General features: G+C 45.5%; 2 protein-coding genes across 2 annotated transcripts in view; one reads left to right on the top strand and one right to left on the bottom strand.

Moving 5' to 3' along the window:
• Nucleotides 1-1,593: 1,593 nt before the first annotated feature.
• Nucleotides 1,594-15,924, top strand: ZNF18 (zinc finger protein 18). Its single transcript, XM_007455007.1, has 6 exons — nt 1,594-1,986; nt 3,210-3,396; nt 3,818-3,909; nt 10,043-10,127; nt 10,768-10,875; nt 15,158-15,924. Exons 1-6 carry the CDS (start codon nt 1,594-1,596, stop codon nt 15,922-15,924), a joined length of 1,632 nt encoding a protein of 543 aa, XP_007455069.1.
• Nucleotides 15,925-18,916: 2,992 nt separating this feature from the next.
• The window catches only part of DNAH9 (dynein axonemal heavy chain 9), a 301,371-nt gene continuing 296,277 nt past the window's right edge, over nt 18,917-24,010 (bottom strand). Inside the window, 2 exon segments of the mRNA XM_007455019.1 lie at nt 18,917-19,205; nt 23,598-23,987. Coding sequence (XP_007455081.1) covers nt 18,978-19,205; nt 23,598-23,987 — 618 coding nt within the window. The 3' untranslated portion in view covers nt 18,917-18,977.

Raw genomic sequence — 24,010 nt, 5'->3', positions numbered from 1 at the left:
GCGTTGTTCTTCCGCCCCCAGCCACTTCGGTAGCTCCAAATGCTGATCTCTGCCTCCTCAGTTTAGAGAGACCTCTGGTCTCTGCTTGAGCTCCAGCCTCCTGCACTGGGATTAGGAAATCATCCCCCGGCAGACAGCCGGGATGATCGTGGCCCTCCTCACAAGCTTTTCTTCTCTCAGGGATTCCATTCTCGCCTTTCCGGTTGGCCAGTGCTTGAAAACAGTGGCCTCTTAGGTTTTCTCCAGTTTTGTCATTGTTTACAGTAGGTGGGCTGCCATGACCAGAAACAGAATTCCTGAATTATTGAGAACATATGTTGCTGTAGCACTCTGGGTGCTGCGTGAATATATGAATGAAATATATAGGTCTCTGCGTAAACAAAAAGTACAGTTAGTGAGGTCCACATGAGAAACAGAATATTAGATCGATCCTTTTTACCTTACTCCTTCCTTTTTTGTACCCTTGAAAAAAATTGCTTTCTCTTTTTGTTTGTTTTATTTTTAAATGATGTTATGATATAGGGTGCATTGTTTGGGTGAAGTGGTGGGGGTGAAGACGTCGCTCTTACACCTCAAGGAAAAAGCAGCCATCAAAAGCTAGAGTGTTGTACTGATCTCTGATTAAGCCAGACACCCAAGTGATTGATTGTTGTGGTTCATGTTATGGAGAAATGATGACCTCTAGCTCCTTCATAATATTTAAAGATAGACCCAATAATCTAATATTAGGATTACATGCAAGAAAGCTAGCTAGAAATAGTGCATGCTTGTTTAAAAATATCTTAATATTAACTTTGCCATTGAAAAGTTCTCTTTTCACCGTCTTAGTTGCTGTCTTCTGAATTTTGATACCACTTGCCATAAAAGAGTGATTACTTGCCTCAAGTCTGTAGGAATGTTGTTGAGGTAGTCAGTATTTATTCTAAACCTTCTTTCAGTCCAGGGTTGAAAATTTCAGTGTGACAGGTTTTTCCTAAATTCCCAACTGTCAACGTGGCATTCAAAAGAGGCCACTTAGAAATTTCATTGCACCTTTTGGGGAAGAGTTCTCTTCAACCTCATATTTATTTTGGAAGCATCTGATCATTTCAGCCTTAGCCTTCATTCCTAGGGCATCAAGGTCTTTGTTCAGCCTTATTTTTTGGTCTGCAGACACATGGATGCAGACATTGGAGTGTTTTGCAGAAGAGCTGTTTACCCGGAAACCCACAGTGAAAACGCATAATGTGGTGCGTTTCATTCTTCTACTTGGTCTGGCCTTTTGAAGACCAAGAGAGAACGTTGTAAAAATGGTCAGGGTGATGATGACAGTTTAGATGTGGTAGTAGTGGTTTGCTCTGTGGCTTCAAGTTTACCATCTTTCAAAATAGATTAGTGTGTCCATTGATTTCAGAAGATGCACGGTTGCCTCCGAGGCTTCTCAGGCAGGGCGTGTGAATTTGTCCTTTCTGAAAGTGCGTCCCTCTCATCCGCATAGCATCACTGTCACTCCCCCTCCAGTGTCCCTGTGAGAGGCTCTGTGAAGACCTGGTTCTCCCAGGGACAACTCCATCCCAGAAGCACATCACCTAAAAGGACTTGCCAAGCCAGACGATGCCCGTGGAGCTGGGGCAGGCTCCAGTCCTGCCGCCGCCAAGCCCTTGGGCCAAGCCCAAGGAGTCCGCGTTCTCTGGACCAGATGACACCCCTCGAGGGGAGCCGTCCAGCCCTGAGACTGCACGCCAGCTTTTCAGGCAGTTTCCTTACCAGGTGATGTCCGGGCCCCACGAAACCCTGAGACAACTTCGGAAGCTCTGTTCCCAGTGGCTGCAGCCAGAGGTTCACACCAAGGAGCAGATCCTAGAGATCCTGACGTTGGAGCAGTTCCTGACCATCCTGCCCGGGGAGATCCAGATGTGGGTGCGGAAGCAGTGTCCAGGCAGCGGGGAGGAAGCAGTGACCCTTGTGGAGAGCTTGAGGGGGGACCCCCAGAAGCTGTGGCAGTGGGTGAGCAGAGAGTTTTGTGATCTCTGACTGAAGCACAGGGCTCCTCTAGGGTCTTAGCAGGGGTGTTGTCTGTTTTTCTGGCACCAAATATGTAGGCTTTTCCACACCAACAACCAATTCGCTGACACTGTCTGGCTTGGCTCAGACCCCAGAGGATAAGGGCTAGTCCCATAAGACTGACCCCATTTCAGACCCCATCACAAGCTGCAGGGGCCACCCGTACTTATGACCCACTGGCTACAAATTTGAAGGTTCCCACAACCCCCTCCTCGGGTTTGATCGTTTGCTAGAGTGACTCATAGATCTCAAGGAAACACTTTACTCATATTTTCTGGTTTGTTATAAAGGATATGTTTGAGAAACAGCCAAATGGAGGAGATGGGGGTGGCACAGGGCATCTGCGCCCTCATCTGGGCACACCATTCTCCTGGCACTTGTATATATTCACCAGCTCAGAAGCTCCCTGAACCCCACAGGTTAGGAGTTATTATGGAGGTTTCATTACTTAGGCATGATTGCTTCATCATTGGCCATTGGTGATTGAGAATCTCCAGCCCCTTTCCCCGGAGGTTGAGGGGTGGCGCTGGAAGTTCCAACCCTCTGATCACCTAATTAGTTCCTCTGGGGACTGGCCTCCATCCTGAACCCGTCTAGGGGCCACCAAGAGTCACCTCGTCAGCATCAGCTCAGGGATGGTTGAAAGGGGCTCCTTCTGAATAGGAGGAGTTGCTCCTGGCACTCCTGTCCTTCAGGAAATTCCAGGGGTTTTAGGAGCGCTTGCCAGGAACCTGGGACAAAGCCCAGTTGCACATTTCTTGTTATACTATCTCAGTGTGTCCCCACGCCTCACCTGATTCTAAGACTCCCTGAGATTCTCCACACTTTTTAGCCATTAGGGATTGAAGCTAAATCTCCCATCCCATTCCATCTTTAGAATGTTTGAGAAGCTGTTCCAAAGACGCCTGCCTTTTAATTGGTGGAGACTGTCCAGTAGAAACAACGTCAGTGGCCTGTCGGAAGGGCGCCCAGGCCATGGTTTCTGGCCTCTCTCAGGATGTTTCCCTCCCTGGTTCCCGCTGGACCAGAAGTAAATGCTGGCTTTTTTCTTTCCCTGCCCCATGTCCCTAAGGACTGCCTTATGATGCGTTCTAGAAGGTTAGCTTTGTATCTTTCAGAAATCCTTACTCTGGATCTTTCAGTAATTAGTACCATGTGGTCTCTAGATCAGCATCCAAGTTCTGGGACAGGAAGTCTTATCACAGAAGGCGGAGCCTGAAAGCTGCCCACTGCGGGAAGCGGAGGCCCATGTTGAAGTGCCTCAGGAGCTGGGGCTTCAGAACTCAGCCTGCCGGTCTGGGGAGCCACTGAGCCACATCGTGAAAGAGGAGTCCGACTCGGAACAAGGACTAGGTGAGGGGCAGGTGGTGTGTGTGGTGCCGTCTTGGAGAAATTGCGGGATTGTGGTCAGTAGGCCTAAGAGTGAATTGAAATGATGTGCCGCTCAGACTGGGGTGTCTCTGGGAAGTTCGGAAGCAGGGTAGACATACAGGAATCACTCTGATTTGGGGATTCAAAGTCTGCAATTTAAACCACTTATGACAGGGCCAGGCCTTTCGGATTTGGGTTCTGGGGAGGGAGGTGGGAGGAGACACGGGTGAGGCAGCTGGGAAGGTAGGGGGAGTTGGAGTGGGTTAGGGAGGTAAGCACAAGTCTGAGATCACAGATGGCGGAACAGGCGTTGGTTCTAATGTGTGGAGGTTTGCACCTGTGCCCTGTGGCTAGTGGGTGACAGGAAATCGGGATTCTTTAATCTTCCTGTCTCCGCCTTCAGCCCTGGCTGCCTCCCCACTTCCTGCCCGACCCGAGGAAAGGCTCATCAGAGACCAAGACTTTGGAGCCTCCCTTCTCCACACAGCACCTCAGGTGAGCGGGGTTCCCCTGCTTCTCGTACCCCAGAACCTCGCTCCGAGGGTCTGTCAACAGTCCGTGGATTGAAAAGGGAAGCGTTCTCAGAATCGGAGGAGAGAGGAAGGCCTAGCAAGGATGACAGCCATACATGTGGAATGAAACTCGAGTTTCAATATTTCTTTGAAGGCAGAATGTTTCCTAATTGTCATCTTCAATAATAGAATCTGGGCCCTCGAAGAATTTGCTGTGATGAAGCAATCTTGTCTCCCTTTTTTATTACCTTTGGGTTATGCTGAGAAAAGACTGTTATTTCATTTCCTAGTCTAGGCCTCCACGTTGGGGTCACTTTGTGATCTCGAATGTTACATCTAACGTGGGGACAGGTTATCCTCTCCCCCCACTCACTTGTGGAGGTGTGACTGACAAACTGTAGAGTGCACTTATTTAAAGTGTACAATTTGATAAGTTCTTGGACATGGTATATACAGATGTGAAGCCATAACTGCAGTCAAGATAGTAAACATATGTCACCCCCAAAGGTTTCCTTTTGTAATATCCCTCCCTGCTGCTCTTCTACTCTCCCCCCAGTCCTGAGGCAACTACTGGTCTGCTTTCTGTCACCATACAGTAGTTTGCATTTTCTGGAATTTTACACAAAATGGAACCATGCCACGTGTACTTCTTTGTTCTTCATGCCACATGTCTTTGTTCTTCGGCATATAACGTATTTTTCTTGCTTGCTTTTAATAGTTTCTCTCTGATTTAAAAAATTTTGACCATGATGAGCCTTGGAGTCATTTTCTTCATGTTCCTTGTTCTTGGGGTTCACTGAAATTCTTGGATCCGCTGGATTATAGCTTTCATCAGATTTGGAAAAATTCTGGCCGTTATGTCAACTGCTTTTTCTGTCTCCCTGCCTTCTCTGCTTCTTTGGGCACTGTGAGAATAGCACGCACGTGGGACATGTATGATCTTAACATGTGTATGTACACATTAGATCTCTTCAAGTTGACCCACAGCTGACTGATGCTCTGTTCTCTCTCTCTTTTTAATCTCTGTGTTTTCTTTTGTGTAGTTTCTAGTTTTATGTCTTCAAGCTTATTAATCTTTTCTTCTGCAGTGTTTTATCTGCTTTTAATCCCATCCAGTGTATTTTGCATCTCAGATGTTTTTCATCTCTAGAAGTTTGAATTTGGGCTTTATCATATCTTTCATGTCTGTACTTAATGTGTTCAATCTTTCCTCCAACTCCTTGAACATATGGAATATGTTTATAATATCTGTATTAATGTCCTTGTCTGCTAATTTATCACCTGTGTCAGTTCTGAGTCAGTTTTGATGGATGGTTTGATCTCCTCATTATGAGATGTTTTTCCCTACTTCCTTGTATGCCCAGTAATCTTTGATTGCATGTCAGGCATGGTGAATTTTACATTGTTGGGGGCTGCATATTTTTGCATTCCTATAAATGTTGTTGAGCTCTGCTCTGGGATGCAGTTAAGTTACTTGGATACAGTTTGTTACATGGCACCAGTGAAGCCTTTAGTCTAGGGCTAATCTTCCTCCTGTACTGAGGTGATACTATACCTTATGCTTCTTGATGGGCAACGTTTTCCACTCTGGCTGCTGGAAATATGAAGTGTTTCCAGCACTTTGTGAGCTCTGGGGACTGTGCCTTCTGATTCTTTGTTGGGTGGCAGTGGGGGGGGGGGTCTTTCCTTGACTTACTGGGGACTCTCTGCAGATCTCCAGAGCTCTCTCTGTGTGCAGCTCACCTGGTCTGGTCTTCTGCCCTGCTGATAACTCTGTAACCCTCTTGGCCTCCCCAGACCCTGAGCTCCTCCTGCTGCTCTGGATGCCCTCTTCAGGTGGTAAGTTTGGGCAACTGTAGGGCACACAGGGATCTCTGTTCTGCTCTTCCTCAAGTATATCGTCTGCAAATCATTGTTTCATATATCTTGTCCCCGTTTTTGGTTGTTTCAGCAGGGAGGTAAATCCATTCCCTGTTACTCCATCTTGGCTGTAAACAGAAGTCTCAAGAACAGGTTTATCTTGATTATGTGGTGAACATAATTATTTGATAAAAATCAACGTTTTCTGAAGAACCTAGGAGCAGGACAGGAATAAAGACGCAGACGTAGAGAATGGACTTGAGGACACGGAAAGGGGGAAGGGTAAGCTGTGACAAAGCGAGAGAGTGGCATGGACATATATACACTACCAAACGTAAGGTAGATAGCTAGTGGGAAGCAGCCGCATAGCACAGGGAGATCAGCTCGGTGCTTTGTGACCGCCTGGAGGGGTGGGATAGGGAGGGTGGGAGGGAGGGAGACGCAAGAGGGAAGAGATATGGGAACATATCTCTATGTATATGTATAACTGATTCACTTTGTTATAAAGCAGAAACTAACACACCATTGTAAAGCAATTATACTCCAATAAAGATGTAAAAAAAAAAAACAAAAATAGATAGCTAGTGGGAAGCAGCCGCATAACACAGGGAGATCAGCTCGGTGCTTTGTGACCACCTAGAGGGGTGGGATAGGGAGGGTGGGAGGGAGACACAAGAGGGAGGGGATATGGGGATATGTGTATATGTAGAGCTGATTCACTTTGTTATACAGCAGAAACTAACACACCATTGTAAAGCAATTATACTCCAATAAAGATGTAAAAAATAAATAAATAAAAGATAGCTAGTGGGAAGCAGCCACATAGCACAGGGAGATCAGCTTGGTGCTGTGTGACTACCTAGAGGGGTGGGATAGGGAGGGTGGGAGGGAGATGCAAGAGGGAGGAGATATGGGGATATGTGTATATGTATAGCTGATCCGCTTTGTTATAAAGCAGAAACTAACACAGCATTGTAAAGCAATTATACTCCAATAAAGATGTTAAAAAAAATCAACTTTTTCAGGCACCTGTAGACCTTAATCAGAACATTGTTTCAAACCTTTGGGGAGCTCTTCTTGGGACTTTCCTCTTGGGGTACTTGAGAGTGAAGGTGAGGACACAGGGAAGCCACTGTAGATGTGTCTGAGCCTCAGCTTTCCAGGCTCAAAAGATTTAGAAACCAGAGTCCGAGCTTTGCAGTTTACCCCTTGCAGAGGGTGGGGAGGGGGCAGGGAAGGGATACAGCTTTTTAGTGACTCAAGGGTGCCCATCTTCCTGCTTTTAAGTACACAGAAACCAAACTGTTAGGCAGGAGGCTGCTTGGTGAAAAAGATTTGGGTATTCTGCCAAGTATTTCAGGTCAACTTGGAGGATTATTATTGCTTCTATAGTAAATACAGAGTATCCCTATGAAAGGCATATACAATTTATTAACATTTTAGCGGAGTTAAACATTAGCTCTACGTTACATGAGGACATTAACCATGACTTGTTCTGGGTAGCTTGAAGTCAAAGTATTCCAAATGCTCACCAGCAGCACCATATAAATGTATGTATATAAATATATGTAATATATAAATTACCTATATATAGCCGATAACTGATTAACAGCCACTCACCCCAAACAAACAAAAATCATCCCTACCCGATCCCAATATCCCTCCCCCAAACTAACAACTATTTGCATCAGAAGGACCTCGATGTTTAATGGAGTCTTTTGTAACTAACTGAAGGGAATGTTTAAATACAGTATAAAGAATCATGTTCTCTAATCTGTTCCCTAAATTAGGAACCTCGAGAACAATGGCAGGGTATGAGGTCCACAGTGGTAGATGCCGTGATTGAGTCAGAGACAGTCTCACAGACTTGGGGTTGCACTGGCGCCGGTTCCTGTGTCTTCAAACCTCGGGAAGGGAACACAGTACAGATGCCTGTGTGCCAGTCAGTTGTGGCAGTGCCCCACAAACCCACAAGATGGTGCTGTTTCCACATGAAATTGAGATTATTTCCCCATCAAATCTCATACTTCCATCCTTCCAGAATAGGAATTTGGACTTTTTTCTCCTCTTATAAAAATAACAGAAAATGAAGATGGCTGCAGTTGGTGTCTTGCCTCTTAAGTAAGGGGCTTCATATGCATCCCTAGCTCCTGGGCAGTTCCTTGAGTAAATTTGTGGCTTTAATCTGGAGGCACGCCTTCCAGAGACTCCTGAAGCCTCTTTCCTGGGCTTTGAAAGGGCTGATGGTGGCCCTTGGGGGTTTTGGTGGCTGTATTCCTTTCTGCCTTGTACTGTGCTGGGTGGCTACTCTTTTGGTGCCCGTGGACGAGGCCTGTATCTGGCGAGCCAGGCCTCCAGGCAGATATTACCGCGCTTGGCAGCCCATCCTTTTCTCTGCCAGCGCCGACGTGAGGGTCTGTGTATTTTGACCAGGAAGACCGAGGACTCCTGTATTCAGCAGTGTTTGCTCAAGCTGGTTATTTCCAGTAGGCTGTTAAGGTAGCTTCCTTCACAGAAGATTAACAAAGTAAGTTGCTAAAAATTCCTCCTTTAAATTTTTAAAAATTAAAATCTATATTTAAAATGTGGTTATACTTAATAAACATATAGAGTTCACTTTTCCACTTTTCACCTTTTCACTTTTTTCACCCTGAGAAATTTAATTCCTCCTTTTCTTTTCTTTTTTTTAAGCTTAGTGTCTGCTAGTTAAAGAATTTTTGGCGTCTCCACTCTCTTTCAGCCATTTCCAGTCCCCTTAATGTACTGGGGGCAGAGTTAATGTAGAATGGGGAATGGCCTCCCCGGGTAGTGGGCTGGGTGTGATGGAGGGTGACTTCTCTTCTCATTCTTCCTCTCCTCACTGCTGCCGCCTGTGGCCTGGCTGGCCGTTCATGGCGATAATAGATGGTTATCCACTTTGGGGTTTCCGAGAGTGTGCAGGATCCCTGAATTCTCCCTGTGAACCTTGGGAGACCGATAACCTGTAGGCTGCGTGTGGTAGTGATAGTGAGAATATAGACCGCCTACCAAGCACTTGTTTGCTAAGGGCTTTGTTTCACCCAGACAACTTCTACTGAGTGCCTGCTCTAGCCTGGGCATGGTCTTGGGAACTGAGAGAGAACAGTGGAGGATCCTTTTCTCATGGTGCGAATGTGCTACAGAGGCAATGTTCATTAAATACATTCGTGAGTGTGTGTGTGTGTGTGTGTGTGTGTGTGTGTGTGTATACATATATATAAATATTTAATAAACTGTGATGAATGCTGTGAATGAAAAGTAGTGGGTGCTTTGAAAGTAGCTCACACTTGGTTACTTCTGTTAAACCTCCAGACAGTGTTTTGAGTCTAGTACAATCATTAGGTGAGGACTGAGGCCCAGAAAAGTTTAGTAACTTCCTTAAGATCACGCAGCTGGAAATGGCAGACCTGGGACGTGAATCCCAGTGTGTCTGACACGAGAGACTGTGCTGTTCATCACTCTGCTGTACAAACTGAGTGTCTAACAGTCAGCCTCCTGGTGGAGAGACTGCTATTTGATTCACAAAAGTTGACCCCAGCTCCATGGCCTTCCCAGCATTGAGTCTCCAGGCTCAGTTCCATAGGATGAGAAGGGCATGTTTTGGGCGTACTCAAGGGACAGCTTGCTCTAGGGAACCCCTCCATTTCCCACTCACTGGAGGAAAACTGATCTGCTGTTGGACCTAAACTCAGAACCGTCGGGAGATTCGAAGTGTGTGTGGCTGCGGCATTTCTGCTCCGAGGCCACAGTCTGTCTCACAGTGAGACTCACAACTCGCCTGATGCCATTCTTTACCCTTCACACCCCTTCACTGATTTGCACTTGCTTTTCCAACAAATACATTTAAAAATTTCTTTCCTTTCCCTCTTGAATTTCCAAACTTTAATGAAATATGGGGAATATCGGGCCCCTGCTGCTCAAAGACCTCTCTGATAAGCACTGAGAGAGTTAAGCAAAAGGAAAGTGGAGAAAGGGCTCCTGCCTTCTCTTTCTTCTCCACTCGCAAAAACAGGCAACTTAAAGGAAAATACGGAACTTAAAACCTAAATGTTTTCTAACCACGGCAAGAAACACTGAGGCAGGCCCTGTCAATTTCCCGTTGAAGCACCTCCCATGCTTTCTCAGACCATCTGATGGCCAGGATCCTGAGGCCCATTCCTTTCTTCTCAGCCTCCCACAGGCAGGGAAGGAGGGTTCAGAAGCCTTCCCTGGACTCACAGCATTGTGTTTTTCTCTAGGAGCAGTGGAGGCACCTGGATTCCACTCAGAAGGAGCAATACTGGGATCTCATGCTGGAGACTTACGGGAAAATGGTCTCAGGAGGTACGGGCATGGGTCAACCCGATGGAAGGAGACATCTGTGTGCTTTAGAGACGGCCGCACTGCTTGATGTTCTCTGGGTGAAGGAAATCATTAGAGACATGGCTGGGAACTGGGGAGCTGGAGGTGGTTGAGTTATAGTGACAGCTCCCTGTATTGAACGTGTTCTGTGCGCCTGGCACTGTGTGTTGCTCCTCACGGACAGTAACTCCTCTCATCTGTGAAACGGGTGATGGAATTCCCATTTTAAGCTGATGAAAGTGAGCATCAGATCAAGTCATTTGCTCACTGTTACATAGCTCGTAGGTGCTGAGTTATGACGGGGCTCAGTGGTGGCCGACCACGCATGGTCTTTTCTACTAACCACAGTCCCAGCCAACCATGCGTGGGGTCCCAGTCACGACCCTCGCACCAGCCTGCCAGGTGGTCTGACTCCTCCCTCCCAGAATCTTCTTTTTGTGGCCTTCACCATATATCCTGGGTTTCTCGTGAGTACTGGTGTCTTAGACGCTCCGCACATCCTCAGTGGTCTCCAGAGCTTCCCTAGTTCCCTTTGCACTCAGGGCCCTCCTTCGAGCAACACGGCTTGGTCCCCAGTGCTCCCCATTCATCCAGGCCCACAGATTATCTCTCTCTGTACCAGGCATTTCCAATCCCAAGCATGACCTGACTGATCCAGCTGGGTTTGGGGCAGAGCTGACAGGACCACACCTACACATCAGCGAGAAGATCCCAAGACCCACCTGCACAGGTGAGTGATCCTCTACTGGTCCAGAGCCATTTCTGACCTCCAGTCATTATATTGGAGGCGGTGGGGCAATATCGGTACTTGGTTTCTATTACATTGGTTCTAACCGGCTGTGATCTGGTCAGTCCAGTTTGAGTACCGAGGTGGGTGTCGTCTCTGACTATTGGGCTGTTGACACATATTTAATCATGGAAGAAAGACCCCGCATCCAATCTGTTGCCTCACTCTTGCCTGTTGTGACAGCTTTCTTTCTTAGAGAGAATTAGGGTTAGTACAGTTGAGACCAAAACAGATAAGGGTTGAATTCTATTATTAAAAAAGATTATCTAACAGGCCACTATTATCTTTCCTAACAAGAAGGTTCAAAGTAACTAGACTTTTCTTACTCTGGTTATGGTGAATGGTAACTGACCCACCCTCAACAAAATAAACAAGACAAACAGAAAAATATGGTCTAGCTAATCTCCATGCATCTAAGTCTCATTAAACAGCAGCAACCTCAAATACTTCACATAAATCACATTATTTTAAGACTCGTACGAAGAACTATGAACTTGTTCTGCTGTAAAACAGCAATTACCCTTTGCCTTCTACATTCTTCTAAAAACATTGCAGCTATGTAAAATCAACTGTCAAACATTCCTGCACACACACTCTCTCTCTCTCTCTCTCAAATCTACAAAAGATCCCAGAACCATGGAGGAATAAAAGGACCAAGGATGGGAACCGTATGACAGGCCATTCTTTCTCCCCAGTAGGACCTGATTAATTGTTTCCTTCGCTAATGTATCAATACCACAGAGAGAGCAAGCATCACATGAGACATACGGTTTTAATTTTAAGCAACGTATTTATCATAATACTACTACACAAGGATTCCTTTGGAGCAGTATTTTTAAAACTGTATTTTGTGACCAGTTAGCAGGTTGTGAAAACATTTTATAGGGCTGCAACCAGCATTTTAAAAAATGAAATGATAATACCGAATAGAAAATATCAGAATGCAAATAGGAAATACCAGATGTCGGGGTAGGTAGTGTTTCAGGATATTTTTATTCTATATATGTGCGTCTGTACTATCTTTCGATATAAAAGTATTTCTTATCGTGGGTAGCAGACAAAAAAAAAAGTTTGAAAATGCTGCTTTAGAGGTTGTTGCAGTAGGATTTTTGTTTTAATAGACTTTATATTTTAGAGCAGTTTCAGGTTCACAGCAAAATTGAGAGGAAGGTACAGGGATTGCCCCTGCACTCCCGTGCGGTAGGATTTTATTTGTGATACCTAGCTCACTCTATCTCCATATGGCAACATTCTATTTTTTTTCTTTCCCATCATCTCACCTGCTGACATGGTACCATTCCATTGTAGGTTCTTGAGAGAGGATTTGTGGGGAGAGAGGCTGAGGAAGCAGCCGCGTGCAGGACAGCCCGGGAGGGTCCCCTTGGAGGAGGGGAACCCTGTGGGCAGCCGACGCAGGAGTCCAGGTGTGCAGGGACGAGACAGTGATACCAAGACAGGAAAGGACTAGTCCGGTCTCAAAGGTACAAGAGTGAGCAGTCTGCCAAATCTGGACTCAGAGCAGGGGGCGATGTCCCAGGAGAGGGTAGATACGCTATTTTGTTTGACCGTATGGAAGAACAGCTCACTGTTAAAGGTCAGCAGGTGAGTAAGCCTCAAAAACCCTTATACTCATATCTCTAATCAAATTCACAAAGGATTAAAATTATATATATATATATATGTATATACGTATATATATATATGTATATATATATATGTATATATATATATATATATATATATATATATATATATATACATATATATATATATATACAGTTGACCCTTGTATAGCAAAGGTTTGAACTGTGCAGGAACACTTATGCTCAGATTTTTTTCAATAAATTTGTACACGATCCACATTTGGTTGAATCCACTAATGCAGAACCTGGATACTGAGGGCTGACTATAAAGTTACACTCGGAATTTGACTGCACCAGGGTGGGTGCCCCAAACCCCTCGTTGTTCAAGGGTCAACTATATTTGGAAAAATGATTCTTAAGTAGTTATCAGGAAAAATACTGCAAGAACAGTAAAAAGGTTTGAAAGAAGAATGTTTCATCAATGTTGGGTCTGTAAATATTAAGAGTATATCATTTTAAAAGGGTAAACTCATTACCACAGTGGGATACTGATATAACAATAGACGCACAGGCCAGTGGAACAGAAGACAGAGCCTGGGAACAGAGGCTGGTCTATAAAGGACTTTAATATGTGATGAAGGAAGAAGCAGAACAAATCCATGGGATGAGCAAAATAAGGAGAAAAGACACTGGGAAGAGGAATCAGCTTAAATTTTATGTATGTCATATACCAAAATAAGTTGGAAACAGATGAAAAAGACATAAAATATGAAAATAAAATAATAATAGAGAAGAAAATGGGTAAATGTTTGACTCACGTCAAGCTGGGGAAGCTTTTTATAAGTATAAAAGCAACGGAAAAGAATCATTAAAAGATTAATAGATTTGACTGTATTTAAAAAGAAAGAGACTACAACTCCTATACATAAAAATAACCCCAAACAAAATTAAAGTAATAACTAAATGGTGAAAAACTCTTTTCACGAACATGACAGATAAGTGACTATTTTTCTTAATATAGAAGGAGTTAATGAAAGCTGATAAGAAAAAAAGTGACTTTCCCAGTAAAAAAAGAAAAGTGGACAGCAGTCTTGGAGTATGAAAAATAACTCATAAGTGTGAAAAAACTGATCCTTTAATAACTAAAGAATTAAAATTTATACCAATGAGAAGCCATTTTTCACCAGCCTTAATGGCAGATACTTGAGACACAGTCCGTGCTTAGGTATTGAACACTCGCCTCCTCTCTGCCCAGCCTCTCAGACCCGAGGATGGCAGAGTCGCAGAAATCGACTTGCCAGTAGGTGTCAACAGCCTTAATACCATTCATGCCCATTGACACAGTAATTCTACTTTGAGGAACCTCCTTTAAGATAGTGATCAGAAATGTGGGCAGAATTTATGAAGAAAAAGGCTTATCACATCATTATTTATAGTAGCAAAATATAACAAACAACTTAGATTCCCATAGTAGGAGAACTCTTAAATAAATTATGTTTCCTCTTATGTGTTTATTATGACATCTCCACAGTGGGCCATTATTCATCTCTTTAAAATGATATTTATAAAGGCTTCTTTAAAGATAAAAGCAAGTACCTTTGCCATCTGAGAGGAACATGTTATAAGGCTCTGAATTACCAAGTTCAGGTCTGGTTCTCTAGCAGATTCTGGTCTCTAGCTGATAATTTGAAAGACACTGATATAGGAAAGAGAAAGGCAAGCAGCTTCTTTAGATCTACAGGAATAAAGTAATTTATAAAAGTTGAAGATAAATTCCACCACCAAAATAAAAATCTTTACTACACGCATCATTAAGTAGTAATAAGCAAAAACCCAAGTTATGATGAGGAAAAACAAAATTTAACTGCTACGTGACATAATGAAGCACAAGTGAATGCTGGACTCAAGCGCAGACCGAGGGGTTCGCTTTTACACAGCAGTCTCACTGTGCATCACAACCACAGTAAAATGACAGATGGTTGCATTTCACGAATTTTGGGGTGACTTGTGAAAGGGAGAATCCATGTGGAATTGATAAGTACCACCATCTACAATTTAAAGGCTACAAAGCCAGAAATAGAACTGTTTATACAGTATGATATCGGTTGTGTCAGAAAAAAGCACATACATACATATGTACATACATACATACATACATACATATGTATAAATTAGATAAAGACTGGAAGGAAATGTATACTCATAGTTGTTGCCTCTGGGTGGTATAATTGAGGTTGATTTGGTTTTCTTGTGTATGCTTTTCAAATTGTTTTTAGTGATCATATTTATCTTTTATATATAATTAGATAAAAACCAATACATTTTTAGAGTAGTACTCTCATATACTAGACTTGTTTTTCCTGGGCTTAAGAAACTTGCTGCTTCTTTGTGGGGGTGGCCACTTTGGCCTCTGGGAGCCATCCTCTGCTGTCACTTGTTCTCCTTGGTTCCAGAGCTGAGTCACAGCCTGGACACACGCGAAGTGAGTGCCAGGTGCTCAGGCTGGACAGTGTTTTTCTTCACTCACCGATGCCCTCTTGGGAAAAAGAATTAATGTTTTGTGATGACCCTCTCTGACACATGAGCTGCAAAGCAGGGCAGACCACTGATTGAGCTTTTCCATATCTTCTTTCTCCATTCAGGGGACAGACAGGAGAATGACAAAGAGAACTTAAACTTGGAGAACTACAGGGACCAGGACCCTCAAGCCTCAGGAGAGCCTCCTCAGACTTCCTTGAGTGGCCTCTTCAGCAAGGATGAGCCAAGATGCTTTGGAGAAGGAGAGAATCTCCCCGAGGCCCAGGAGAACCTTCATGGTGAGGGGACAGGGGCGCAGCTCTCTCCCCGAGAGAGGAATTCCGGGACACAGCTGGGTCAGCATCTGCCACCTCTTCCCGGAGAGCCGTCCACGCCATGGCTGGAGGGGAAGAGAGAGGCCTCCCCGCGACGGCAGCCGAGAGCCCCCATGGCCCAGAGACTCCCTACCTGCAGGGAGTGTGGGAAAGCCTTCTACCGGAATTCCCAGCTGGATTTTCACCAAAGAACTCACACTGGAGAGACGTACTTTCAGTGCCCCACCTGCAAAAAAGCCTTTCTGCGGAGTTCAAACTTCGTGAAGCATCAGCGAATCCACACGGGCGAGAAGCCCTGCAAGTGTGATACGTGTGGGAAGGGCTTTAGCGACTTCTCGGGGCTGCGCCACCACGAGAAAATCCACACGGGGGAGAAGCCCTATAAGTGCCCCATCTGTGAGAAGAGTTTTATTCAGAGATCCAACTTTAATAGGCATCAGAGGGTTCACACAGGAGAGAAACCCTATAAGTGCTCCCGCTGTGGGAAAAGTTTCAGCTGGAGCTCAAGCCTTGCCAAACATCAAAGATCCCATTTGGGAAAGAAGCCCTTTCAATAGCCAAGCTGTCTGAGCCCATGTCTGTCTCCTGGTCCATTTAAAAATACTTGGCGGGCTTCCCTGGTTGCACAGTGGTTAACAATCCGCCTGCCAATGCAGAGGACACGGGTTCAAGCCCTGGTCCGGGAAGAGTCCACATGCCGTGGAGCAACTAAGCCCGTGCGCCACAACTACTGAGCCTGCATTCTAGAGCCCACGTGCCACAACTACTGAAGCCCGTGCACCTAAGCCCATGCTCAATCCGCCTGCCAATGCAGAGGACACGGGTTCAAGCCCTGGTCCGGGAAGAGTCCACATGCCGTGGAGCAACTAAGCCCGTGCGCCACAACTACTGAGCCTGCATTCTAGAGCCCACGTGCCACAACTACTGAAGCCCGTGCACCTAGAGCCCATGCTCTGCAACAAGAGAAGCCACCGCAGTGAGAAGCCCGCGCACCGCAACACAGAGTAGCCCCCGCTCGCCGCAACTAGAGAAAGCATGCGCGCAGCAACAAAGACCCAGCGCGGCCAAAAATAAATAAATTTATTAAAAAAAATAAAAAACAAACTTGGCTCCATCTGGAAAAATTGCATCTCTTAGAAAATATCCCTGTTCTCTCATTTTTTCATGGATTGGAGAGGAGAGACTGGGACATGGTTTTAGACGCGGAGGATATCTCGGCCTCCGGATCGGATTTCACGCAGGTTGACTTTCTTGCTTCTGCATCAGGAGAAAGAAAAGTCTTCACCTTTCAGCTCATCTCTTCTCTTGGACCCCTTGGGGAAAATGTGTCACTTGGAGGTCCCGTTTTAGGAGTGGTCTCTGGGAAGGGTCTAACTGGATTAGCTGCAGCTGCTGCTGGGAAGAACCTCATATCCGCCCTTTAGAACTGTGGTCCTAGAGAAGGTCTTATGTCACAGAGCGGGGAGCGTAGAGGCCAGTGAGCTCAGTGTGGTCTTTGTCATAAAGGTGCAAAGCTAACTCCAAGCTTCCCTTGTTTTCAATAAACTTGGTCGTCACTCCCTGTCTTGTCTGTGTCTGCAGCGTCCACTGTGTGCTGACTGGAACTCACAGACCCTAAGTGGTGGTTGAGCTCCTAGATCAGCTCATACAAACCCACCAAGTTTACCAGCCAGCAGAACAGTGATGGGAACTTGCTGGCCTAGTGCCCCGGTGAGAGCTTGGCCAGTGCAGGGCACTCTGGTGTCCTCTTTCCATGCCCACCTCCCACTTGCTCTGGGGCCTCAAGTTGCCCCTCTTTCTCCTGGCATCCCCCTTAGGTCATCCATCATTTTTGCCAAAGTGTCCTGGCCTCTAAAATTATCTTCCTTCTCTCATTTTGTCTGTACGTGTTAGGAAGAAATCAATAGTATTGATCCAATTTATAGTGTATCTAGAGGTTTATTAACCCATATATCTAACCTGACCACTTGTCTCCAAAACTGACGTGACCCAGAGTGTCCTGCTCTCATACCGCGACACCACTTTCCTTCCATCTTGGTCGTCCTCTGCCTGCTCTCACTGTACTGTTCCCAGTGAGGATCAGGAAGCGTGATGTTGAGGAGGAGGACAGAGCTATCTCCATAGGAACAGATGAACTATAGGCAAGAAACTGCAAGTTGTTGGCAGACAATGGGAAGTACATTGCTGGCTGATGTGAGGAGAGACAGCACTTAGGTTGGAATCCCTGGATTCCAGAGGAATTTGTTAACTCTCTTATAGCATGAAGATGAGGAATAAGGCCCTTCTTTTGGGGACGCGGGAACCACAACGCAGAAAGCAGGAAAATCATGGTGGAATTGGCATGAGATTCTGTGTTGTCATAGCAGAGGTTTGTAAGAGGGTGGGTTTTTATGTTTTGAAATCAGGAGTTCTCAAAGTGCAGTCTCCAGACTTGGAGCATTGGCAGTTTCTTAGACTTACTGAATCAAACTCTGAAGGGTGGGGGCCAGCAATCTTTGTTTTAACAAGTCCTCCAGGGGATTCTGATGCCTGCTCAAAACGAAGAACCACTGTACTAAATAGTAATTGATCCAAAAATAAGTCTCTCCAAGGATATGTGGGAATAATGATCCTAGAAGGAGTGGTGAACCCACACCCCCAGACGACTTAACAAACAAGCCTCCCCATAGAGCTCTTTACAGCTCATTAAAACTGTAGACCTCTTTGGGCATCCAGCTTTTAGGTTCAAGAGCTTTAGGTGAAAGATTTCTCCTTGGGCCCCTCTTAAATGATCTGAAGGATGACAGAAAGACAAGGAAACAATCCACCTTGTTTGCAGTTTTGTCCTCAGCAAGTAGTAGATGTTAAACACTTGTTAAATGGATGTGTGGGTTAATGAAGGATAAATATTGCATATATACTTCCCTTATCCTCTAGAGCAGTGATCAGCAAAATTTAGCCCACTGCCTGTTTTTGTAAAGTTTTATTAGAACGTGGCCACACCCATTCATTTAGGTATCATCTATGGCTGCTTCAGGGTTACAGTGGTAGAGGTGAGCAGTTGCAACAGAAGCAGTATGCCCTGCGAAGCCTAAAATATTTACTATCTGATCCCTAACAGAAAAAGTTTGGTGGCCCCCTGATCCAGAGTAACGTTCCTCAAACCATAAAGTGCATACAAATCGCCTGGGGAGCTTGTTAAATGCAGACTCTAATTCACGGGCAATGCCGGTGCCGCTGGGCCCCGGACTAGCTGGGAACTAGGGCGCTGCGTGTAGGGCTGTGTAACGACGTCAGGGCTCAAGTGCCTGTGGCTCATTTCTCTTGGGCTCTTCATGATAACTTATGACTCTGCAACGCTCAAAGCCTGGACCAGACACAGTTGAAGAATAAATCGCTTTATTAGGAAAGGGTCAGTGTTACGAGACCCTTCTCCCCTAGTTCCCAGGTCCACACTCCTCTAGCTCTGCCTCACTTTAGGTCTTTCTCTCCGAGTTCCCCAAAGGAATTCTTCAGAACTGTGAGTGCTTTCGGTTTCTCATCTTTCTCTAGGGCTGTGGTCCGCCCTCTCCACTGGTCCCTCTGGGCAGCCTCCAGCCCAGCTCTGTCTCCTCGGTGGGTCTGCAAGGAGCTACACCTGGAGAAGCAAGGCTACTCCGGCCAGAACCCACTTGGAAGGCTTCTCCTTCATCTTCAGGTGTAAAGTCCACACGTAGGTGGGTCCTCGCTGACAAGTCTTGTACACAGGACAGGGATAGGTACTGCGGCAATCCTGCTTATCTGCGGGGATGGCCTTGAGGAGCAACACAGGCATGGGGGACACCAGCTCCTTCAGCTTCCCCTCGGTGATGGCCCCAGCCTGAGGACAAGGACACGAGAACATCTCAGGTCAGGCCCCAAGCTCAGCCAGCCAGGCTTGCTCCTGTTGGGAGATCTGGGAGAGAGACTGGGAAGACCTGGTTGCCCTGGGCCCACCCCCTTGCTAAGTTCTCTCGACAGCCCACGATGGGGTGCCGTGGAGGGGTGGACATCATATTCCCACTGTTTTTCAGCCTGAATATCTTCTCGAAGCAGAGTTCCAAAAGCTGTTGCATATCATATGCACATTAATCTCTTTGGGGCTTGAATTTCTCTTAGTTTTATTTTGTCATTTCGTATGCATACCGAATGCAGCTATTTGCCAGATGTCATGCTAGGTGCTAGGGACTTAAAGCTGAGCAAGACACAGTCCCTGCCGGCAAACGCTTTAGACGTTAAGACTTTGGTTATGTCCTGTTCCAGCTTCTTATGTGCTGTCCTCCACCCTCTAGAGCATTTTCTCTTTTTGAGCAGAGGGAGCTGTGTTCTATCTTCACTCAGGTAACAGGGACCTGGCTGTTCTGTAGCTTTCCAGCTGGGTCCTCTCTCTGGTTCTGAGATGTCTCCATAGTGCTGTCTGGGGAAGTTTTTCCTAGTAGTCCTGAGAAATATTCTGAGGAACAAAAAGGTGCCTTGGTGAAATAAGCTTGGGAAGTGGTGCTTACCATACCCTGGACCTGAAGCTTTACGGTGCACACTAGCACACTGAAGACAAGAAGTCCTGGCAGTAAAGAAAACAGTTTGACTTTATTTATCCCAGTCTTTCCCAAACTTATTTGACCACAGGACCCTTTTCTTGCAACCTATTCATTTCCCGTGGCACTAGGGTTTTCTGAACATACTTTGGGAAATGATGATCCAGAGTGACTCATGGATTCCTTGCCTGTGCCTAGGTGATTCTGAGCCCCTTATGCTGTGGACAGAATTTGTTTTAATTCCCATGAAATGTATTTAATGGGAAGGATGTGCCTCTTCAGTTCTGGTAGAGGCTGACATGAGGCATAGTAACTAATAGAACTAAGGTAAACAGTGAGGACCCCTTGTCCCCCACAACTGAATGTTTATGGTAGGGAGTGGCAGCAGGGGTAGGACCTTTCTTTTTCCATATACCATAAAACCAGCTCTTTTAAAATGTACAATTCACTGGTTTTTAGTATATTTATAAACTTGTACAGTCATCACCACTATCTAAATTCCAGAATATTTTTATCACCCCAGAAAGAAACTCTATAACCATTAGCTGTCACCATTAGTAGTGGGGTGTTAATGTCGTCAGTTATTATGGTTGAGTTGTCTGTTTCTCCCTTCAATTCTGACAGTTTTCATCTCCTTTATTTTGGGGTCTCTTTTGTTAGATGCACATGTATTTGTCATTGTTATATCTTCTTGATGGGTGGGCCTTTTATCATTGTAAAATGCCTTTTTTGGTCTCTACAATTCCTCTCTCTTCTGTCTTTTCTCTAATAACAATTTTTAAGTCTATTTTGTCTACTATTAGTATAGTCCCCCAACTCTCTTTGGTTACTGTTTTCATGGCATGTCTTTTCCATCTGTTTACTTTCAACCTATTTGTGTCTTTAAATCTAAAGTGTGTCTCTTATACACAGCATGTAGTTGGATCAGGTTTTTAAAAATTTAATCCATTCTGCCAATCTCTGCCTTTTAATTGTAGTGTTTAATCCATTTGCATTTAATGCTTTGCTCTTTTTTCAGTTATTTTTCTTCAGCAAACACTGCTTGGATTGCCAAAAGCCTTTGGTTAATTTCCGGAGTTCTGACAAGTTTGATTCTGGTATATATATATATATATATATATATATGTATAAAATTATTATATATGATTTTGATATATACCTTATACTATTATCTTATATATATGATATATACTATATCTTATTATATATATCTTTATATACGTGTGTGTGTGTGTGTGTGTGTATATATATATATATATATATATATATATATGTTTTATGGAGGAGAGGAATTTTGGACATCCTTACCCTTCCCCCCCCTTTTTTTTTAATAGTAATCTTTTATTTATTTATATATTTATTTTTGACTGTGTTGGGTCTCCGTTTCTGTGCGAGGGCTTTCTCTAGTTGCGGTGAGCGGGGGCCACTCTTCATCGCGGTGCGCGGGCCTCTCCCTGTCGTGGCCTCTCTTGTTGCGGAGCACACGCTCCAGACGCGCAGGCTCAGTAGTTGTGGCTGACGGGCCTGGTTGCTCCGTGGCATGTGGGATCTTCCCAGACCAGGGCTCGAACCCGTGTCCCCTGCACTGGCAGGCAGATTCTCAACCACTGCGCCACCAGGGAAGCCCACCCGTCCCTTTTTGCTGAATGCTTTCTGGGATATAGACTCTGAGAACAAGAGTTCTTGGTGGGCGGGTGTTATTTTTTTGTTTGTTTTTATTATTGGGAAACAAGGTAATGAACAAATGGGAGGCAGTTGTTGGGAATAAATATCCTTTTGTCCCCCCAGTGCCAGTGCTCCTCCTTCTGAGCTTCCCCCCTACTTATCTTTTCTGCACTTCTCTCATTTTGGCGTCTTTAGTATCCTAGCTCTGGCTACCCTACACCTAACACAGTCCACATGTGATCTCGACTGACAGACTTGTGCAAATGTTCAGGTGGAGAGAGAGAAGTAGGCTTCCTTCTCAACGTTCAGGCTGCTTGAATACTGCCCCACTTTACCGTCCTTTCTGTTGGCTCTTGACTGGTTTCCTAGGGCTGCCGTAACAAAATTATCACAAAGACAGTGGCTCAAAACAACAGAAATGTATTCTTTCACAGTCCTGCAGGCCAGAAGTCTTAAAGTGTAGGTAGGGTTGGCTCCTTCTGGAGGCTCTGAGGCAGAACCTGTCCCATGCCTTTCCCCTAGTGTCTGGTGGTTGCTGCAGCCCTTGGCCTCCCTCGGCCTGTAGATGCACCCCTCCAGTCTCTGCCTCCGTCTTCACAGAGCGTTCTCCTCTTACAAAGACACCGATCATTGGATTTAGCGCCTACTCTATTCTAGCGTGACCTCATCTTCACTAATTACATTTGTAAAGACCCCTTTCCAAATAGGTCCCATTTGGAGGTTCTGGGTGGACATGAATTTTGAGGGGACACTCTTCAACTTAGTACAGCTCTCTATGCATATTGATGTGGACTTGTAGGATCTTCTAGACCGTCTAATAGTTTTCCCACGTTCCTGTGTATTGACTGCTAGGAATAGTTCAGTGCAAATATTGCCAAATGGGATATTTGACTAAGTAGTCCTTCCAGATCATGTGTATAACAAATGTAAACTTGTCCTAGAGTTAACCATCCTTGTTCATGTCATTTATCCCAGCCACCTGTGCTTGTTTGCTAGTTTCCTATCAGAGACAAAACATCTTTTCTGATCTTATGCTGACTCAAATTTGTATTAGCCTGCAGTGAGGAATCCATTCAAAGTGTCACTTTAAATGATATCACTGGCACCCCTTTGCTAACATGTAGCAGTGTAAAAAGTAGGAGGGATTCCTGCCCTCCAAGAGCTCATGAATGAGGAAAGTGGACCAGGGAGGTGAAATTATACCCCCAGGTCACACAACAAGTTTTGAGCACTCCCTATGTATCAGGCACTGTTCTAAGGGTCTTGCATATTAATTCGTTTAATCATCACAGCAACTCTGTTTTCCCATTTAACAGTTGAGTAGGGACTCCCCTGGTGGTCCAGTGGTTAAGACTCTTCACTCCCAATGCAGGGGGCCTGGGTTCGATCCCTGGTCAGGGAACTAGATCCCACATGCTGCAACTAAGAGCCCGCATGCCGCAACTAAAGATCCTGCATGCCACAACAAAGATCCCACATGCAGCAACAAAGATCCCACGTGCCAGAGCTAAGACCTGGCATAGCCAAATAAATAAATTAAACGAATAAATATTTTTTAAAAAACAGTTGAGTAAACTGAGATTTTTTCACAGAATTAGTAAGCGGTAGTGCTGGGATTCAGATCCAGCCAGTCTGTTGCTTTTAACCTCTCTACTCACTCTGCACTCTTTATGTCATCCTTGGCTACATAGAAAGGATTTGACAGCCTCAAGGGATGCTCAAAGGGCATCCCTGGGCTTCCCTGGTGGCACAGTGGTTGAGAGTCCGCCTGCCGATGCAGGGGACACGGGTTCGTGCCCCGGTCCGGGAAGATCCCACGTGCCGCGGAGCGGCTGGGCCCGTGAGCCATGGCCGCTGAGCCTGCGCGTCCGGAGCCTGCGCTCCGCAGCGGGAGAGGCCACAACAGTGAGAGGCCCGCGTACCGCAAAAAAAAAAAAAAAAAAGGCATCCCTTTTAGCAATTGTACTTTACAGGGGGCAATGTGTATGTAATCAGCCCACAGGGGATGCCCTTTGGCTCATCCCAGGATTTACCTGTGCATCCCAGCGAGCGCCTTCCATGAAGAGGCCATGGATGTAGGCCCCTTCCCGAGGGGGGCTCCTGAATTCCTCTCTGTTCTTCTTTGTCACGTCACATTGCAAGGCCATCTGGTCCGGGGGCCACTCATTCTTGCGGGCTGTGGACTGCATGATGGCCGTCAGGAAGGACTGGGGGTTGAAGAAGCCTGTTAACCACACAGTGGGGGGCATCGTAAAGTCGCCTGCCCAGGCCTCCAACTCCTTGATTCGGTTGAGCAGGTCCAAACACCAGGCTGCCAGGCCTGCAATGGAAGGGTAGGCGCGCCTGGCCCAGGGCTCCGGCACTGTGTCTAGGTACATAGCGTCCTGTAAGTTCTCCATGTCACTGGTCATGGTCAGCTCCCCCTGAAGACAAAGAATGAGAGGGG

This window comes from Lipotes vexillifer, unplaced genomic scaffold, assembly GCF_000442215.2.
Source record: "Lipotes vexillifer unplaced genomic scaffold, Lipotes_vexillifer_v1.1 scaffold1233, whole genome shotgun sequence".
NCBI classification, from domain to species: Eukaryota; Metazoa; Chordata; class Mammalia; order Artiodactyla; family Lipotidae; genus Lipotes; species Lipotes vexillifer.
This window is presented reverse-complemented; position numbering and strand designations above follow the sequence as displayed.